Source organism: Anastrepha ludens, chromosome 6 (genome assembly GCF_028408465.1).
Source record: "Anastrepha ludens isolate Willacy chromosome 6, idAnaLude1.1, whole genome shotgun sequence".
NCBI classification, from domain to species: domain Eukaryota; kingdom Metazoa; phylum Arthropoda; class Insecta; order Diptera; family Tephritidae; genus Anastrepha; species Anastrepha ludens.
The window spans coordinates 16,919,855-16,925,418 of record NC_071502.1 but is presented as its reverse complement, the minus strand read 5'-3'; the positions used below and the strand labels follow the sequence as shown (position 1 = coordinate 16,925,418).

The 5,564-nt window shown below is 36.3% G+C and overlaps 2 protein-coding genes across 2 annotated transcripts; one reads left to right on the top strand and one right to left on the bottom strand.

The window, feature by feature from the left end:
- The first annotated feature begins 2,868 nt into the window (after positions 1-2,868).
- Positions 2,869-3,868, top strand: LOC128865674 (putative nuclease HARBI1). Its single transcript, XM_054105924.1, has 3 exons — positions 2,869-3,220; positions 3,278-3,422; positions 3,489-3,868. The coding sequence occupies exons 1-3, from the start codon at positions 2,966-2,968 to the stop codon at positions 3,866-3,868; spliced, it is 780 nt and encodes a 259-aa protein (XP_053961899.1). The 5' UTR covers positions 2,869-2,965.
- Positions 3,869-4,047: 179 nt separating this feature from the next.
- On the bottom strand, positions 4,048-5,150 carry LOC128865672 (uncharacterized). The gene is made up of 3 exons (XM_054105912.1): positions 4,971-5,150; positions 4,712-4,895; positions 4,048-4,653 (listed from the first exon to the last, which is right to left on the bottom strand). Coding segments are annotated over exons 1-3 (792 nt in total). The 5' UTR covers positions 4,973-5,150.
- Between the last annotated feature and the right edge of the window lie 414 nt (positions 5,151-5,564).

The following is a 5,564-nucleotide window of genomic DNA, read 5'->3' as shown; positions in this document are numbered from 1 at the left end:
CTCACGTTGGCTCATTCCCGAACGGGTACCCGGAAGCTACCCATAGGATACTTGGGCTAATCCCGGAAGTTTTACACCATCAAATGGGCATGAGACGCGTGGCTGCTCCACTCGTTCCAAGAGAGTTGAATTTCTTTCAAAAAATTAATCGGAAGAAGATGGCTGACGATATGCTTGAGCAAGTGAATTCGGGCGCAACGTTTATCCAGCGCATCATAACAGGTGATGAAACATGGGTATATGAGTTTAATGACATAGGAACCAGTCAACCAGTCAACAGGCGGCTGAATGGCGCTATCCACATGAACCGAAACCCAAAAAATCACTTCAAATTCGGTCAAAAGTGAAGGTCATGCTACTCGTTTTCTTTGATTATCATGATGTTGTGCACTCGGAATTCGTTCCAAATGGTTCTACGATAAAAATTAAGAATATTATTTGGAAGTTATGCGACGTTTGAGAGAGAATGTGCGTAGGAAACAGCCCACTTTGTGGAAAGAAAACTCATGGCTCTTGCACCATGATAACGCACCGTCTCACAAGGCTGACTTTGTGAACACTTTTTTGACCAAAACCTCGACAAATATGATCAAAGAACCACCGTATTCAACGGATTTTGCCCTTTGTGACTTTTTCCTTTTCCCAAAACTTAAATTGCCACTCCGCGGACGCCGCTTTGAGTCTCTATTGGTCTCTATTAAAGAGAATTCGCTAAAGGGCGCCGAAGAAGATCGCTTCAAACGCGTTTAAAAGGTGCTTTGATGACTCGAATGATGTGTATTGCTTCGAATGGAGCCTATTTTGAAGGCGACAAAGTAAGTTTTGATGATTAAACAATTATTTTGCGTTTTATTGAACAATTTCCGGTACTTTTTTGACAGAATGTGTAAATTTACAATAACTATCGGCTATAAATTAATATTATTTTTCAGATTATTACAGCAAACATTAGAATTTAAATTAATGGAATTTAGGAAATCATTCATAAATCGGTTTTTTTACCGGTTGGTATATCTATTGTTAATAAAATTATAGCTTACACTGTGTAACAAAAAAAAAACTAAATATAATATACTTTTATGGAGACCTCGCACAACTTGTAAGTATAGAAAAACTAAAAAAAATGGTATAGGAGAAATTTCCAATACACCCCCAAAATCTCATTTTATGGCCAAAAACCGTTCTTCAGTAGGTTGATGTGAACAATCACAAGTGCCATTATAAACACATAATATTTATTGGAGTATAGATATACAGTATAGTGCAGCACTGTACGGTATGGTACGGTGCGGTACGGTGCAGTACACAACGGCACTGGTTCCAAACTTAAAAATGCATTGGAAACGGTTCTTTGGAGTTTCAGATTGTCTTCCCGATAGAAGTAAATCACGAGAAAGATCCTGAAAATCTGAATTTGATGCGATGTGTCGTTCTGAAGGCTAAGAACCAGACGTAAAGTACTCTTCATCATCACGTTCATTGTTATCAGTTTGATCATCATCAGCAATGAGTTGAACTTCCTTCAATTCATGACCTGCAGTTGAGTCAAGACTACGGTTCACTTCTTAACAGTTGCAACATCAGCATACTTTATGAGCTTTCGAGTTTTATAATGATGACCGTTTACGTCCGTTTTACAAAAATAACAGTCATCTGGTTTATGATAAGGCTTTATCCATAGTATTAATAATACAAATAAAAGAGATTCAACAAAGAGTCTTGATTCAAACAATATTTTTCAGATATTTTCAAAAGTTCTAACCAGTTCTGTTGCATGCAGTACAGTACCGTACCACACCGTACTCTTATGTATACATATATACTCCAATAAATATTATGCATCTATAATAACGCATCAAAACACGCCTCAATTCCTATTCAGCGGCAGTCATTCCTACATACGAAATTAGTAGAAAAAAAATAAAATCTTAAAACTCACACAACTCTATGAATTTTCATCCAATTACAATAAAATATAGCTCATTCGACGCAAAATTAAGGTTACTATAACAGTAGTGTACTGAAAAAACCCCTTAATATCGGAAAATATCGTAAAAATAGCGTCAAAGTTGAAGAAATAGAGAAAAAATCAAAATACCAAATACTTCCGCCTACAGCCTCGTCAGTTATGATTTCAGAAAAATTGTCAACACACTATCGGAAAGGTTTGTTTTTGAAAATTTGAAAATCGGATTAAAATTGGCAAAGTTATAAGTGATTGATTATCCACATCAACCTTTCGAAAAACGGTTTTTTAGCCATAAAATAAGATTTTGGGGGTGTATTGGAAATTTTTCCTCTCCCATTTTTCTAAGTTTTACTATACCTACAAGTTGTGCTAGGTCTCCATAAAAGTATAATCTGCCCTATCGCACAATCCATCGTAGCAAATCTCCGAATGTAAATGTCCGCTCCGAATCGGAGCAATTTTTTATCATGCAACCCATGTGAATTCGAAAAAGATGTTGCCATACGCATATTTTAAATTTTGACATTTCGAAATCAAATGTTTTGCAATAAATTAAAATTTCAATAAAGACAAGCGTAAATAAATTTAATTAGACTGCAATATATATTGGAAAAACAAAGCTTTTAAGTGTTATGGATTCTTCGTTGATATTTTCTATAATGTTGGTGGAGACGGAAGGTGAAAGAAGTAGAGCGAATATGAAAATTCAACGAAAAATATTAAGGGACGCAAGCAATCCGCTCGATGTCGAGGACACAATGTAAGTATAGGAATAACTTCATAACTTCATAGGTTAACTTTATTTTATGAAACAGGTTTACTAAAAATTACCGCTTGAATAAAGCAGCGTTTTTGTACGTCTTAAGTGTCCTAGATGGAAATGCACGCTCAATGAGGTCGTGCTCCATCTCTTCGCTCCAGCGTTTGTCTTCCGTATTACGTTTTTTTGCAGAGGGTGGGTACCAGCATGGAGTGGGAAAGGACTTTGACATTCCCATGGCTCAATCCACATTTTGTGGCGTATTAAAAGACGTGTTACACACTCTTCAATGTCACCTATGTCCTCAGTGGGTGAATCTGGATTTAAGCAACGAAGAAAAAAGACAAGCAAAGATGGACTTTTATCAAAAATATGGATTTCCTGGTGCGATTTTATGTGTAGACGGAACACACATTAAAATTGTTGCGCCAGCTAAGGACAAATTCCTGTATTTTAATCGTAAAGGGTACTATAGCATCAATGCTATGATTGTAAGTCTTGAAAAAACTGATATTTCAAATATTTTTCTAATTTTTTATTTATTGCAGATATGCGATAATAAAATGAGAATTCGCTACGTGAATGCGCAGTATCCTGGCAGCAACCACGATGCTCATATTTGGAACGTAAGCAGCGCGCGAAATTTTTTTGAAAATAAATACCTAAACGGCGAACGAAACACTTGGCTTTTGGGTATGTGCATACACATATAGACCGTTTGAATAATTTTTTGCTAAAATGATTTTATTTATTCCACAGGAGACGCTGGATATGCTCTAGAGCCATGGTTAATGACACCTTTTCGTTCACCTACAACAGGAAGCGCCGAAGGAAACTACAATAAAATACATGCAAAAGCCAGAAATACTATAGAAAGGACCATAGGTGTATTTAAGAACCGATTCAGATGCCTTCTGGGTGCTCGTGAGCTTTATTATGAACCCATGAAGGTTTGCCAAATAGTGAACGTTGCCGCAGCATTGCACAATATTTGTATGCATTATCGCGTGGTTGATGATTTTTCAGAAAATGTTGAAGAAAACCATTTTAATCAAACGTGTGAACCTTCTCCTTCAACATATACTGATGCAGCTATTCGGATAAGGGAATCTATATCTGCAACATTAACACGACTATAGTATTCAATTAAAAAATAGCAAGACTTACATATATGTATTATGTATTATATATATGACTGTTCTTTTTTGTTTTCCGCTAGCTTCCTTTTAATATAAGCCTTCCAGTCTAGCCATACCTAGTAAATACGATATATATACATATATACATACAAGTAAGGCACAGTAAACATTTATAGTTTTCAATAAAAAATGTGAATTATTATTTTTTTTGACAACGCTTCGAGGCTCTTATTCTCGACTTCTAACATTTGTTGTTTTATTTCATTTTTGGCCGCATTCAAGCACTCCATATTTCTATGGTGCCTACGCGTTTCTTCCAGGTCGGCGGCTTTCAGGTCGCACATTTTTTCCAGTGCCGAACACATTCTCTGCATAGTCGAAGCGAGATTGTCTAGCTTCATATCTTGCTGTTCAAAATGCTGCAGACTCTTTGCTTGGAAGTCCTTTTGAAGCGCTAGCTGCTCTTTTAGAAGATCTGCAGTACTTGTACCGACTCGCTTTTGGACAGTTGGTGCACGTCTCGTGAAAGAAGGACTGCAGTTATCCGACAGCATGGATACGTCCGGATCGGGTCCACTATTCTCTGCCTCGACAGTAGCAGGTAGTCCCACACTTACTGTGCCTGGGATACCGTGTGTGCTGGTCTCTAAAGCGGTCAGTCTGATTACTTCTTCTTCCATCTCATTAAAGTGGTGCTGCTTATAGCGGCCACCGCCAGTTGTTGTTTGCTCCCTCTTGTTTTCTGACAATTTTCGCTTTATATAAGCCTTCCAATCTAACCACACCTGAAATAAAAATATGTTGTGCAAACGGTTAATGTACTTATATACAGCCCTTTATTACCTTTTTCCAGCTTGATACATCTTTGGTTGGTGGGCCTATACTATTAAGCTGCTTCGCAACATTTTGCCAAAACTCGGCTACCTCTTCCTTCGAGCATTTGGAGAACCCCTGAGCAATTTCTGGCTTCTCCTTTATTAGTTCCAACAAACTAGCATACTGCTGACGTGTTGTTACAACTTTGTACCTGTAAAAATCCAATAAAAGTTCATATACTTAAAAAATTCCTTTTTGTTTATAGTTCAGTTAATATAGGACTTACATTTTACAGCTTTCGTATTTTTCTCCTTTTAAATTTTCTTTTTATTACTACTTCTAATTTTTGTCCGTTAGTCTAACGTTGTCGTAGAAAAATTGTACGAAACGGTAAGATTTGACGTTACGAGTGTATTCAGTGAATGCTACTCTACGAATTTCGAATGTGCGTTCGGAGCTATTCGAATTGTATGATTAAAATTTCTTGGTTTCTACGAAAAACTGTCTACGACGGATTCTATGATAGGGCTGAATATCTCTGTCGCACAGTGTTATACTACAATAAAAATTGTTTTTTTTGTACATAATTTTAAAATTCAAAAATCGTTGATCAAAATCGCAATTTTTAAAAAAACCTGATTATGCTTTTTGCATTTTGGTATAATCAGATGCAAATTTAAAGTGGCTACAGGATTACCGTGATTTTTGAGAATGTTTTTTTCAGGCAGTGCTTGCTTACAGGCAGTTCGAACAATAAAAAAATTATTAAAAATCAAAGCGAATTCTGAATCACTTTAAACTGGCACTTTATTATACCAAAATTGAAAGAGCTACACAACTGCGTACCCAGAAATTTTGACCAAAAAATTTTAACTATTGA

Excerpts from the sequence above, each read along its gene's own strand:
- LOC128865674 (XM_054105924.1), top strand. The coding sequence starts at position 2,966 with ATGGCTCAATCCACATTTTGTGGCGTATTAAAAGACGTGTTACACACT. Across the intron at positions 3,221-3,277 it reads ATAGCATCAATGCTATGATT|ATATGCGATAATAAAATGAG; the intron begins GTAAGTCTTGAA and ends TATTTATTGCAG. Across the intron at positions 3,423-3,488 it reads ACGAAACACTTGGCTTTTGG|GAGACGCTGGATATGCTCTA; the intron begins GTATGTGCATAC and ends TTTATTCCACAG.
- LOC128865672 (XM_054105912.1), bottom strand. Across the intron at positions 4,654-4,711 it reads ATGTATCAAGCTGGAAAAAG|GTGTGGTTAGATTGGAAGGC; the intron begins GTAATAAAGGGC and ends TTTTTATTTCAG.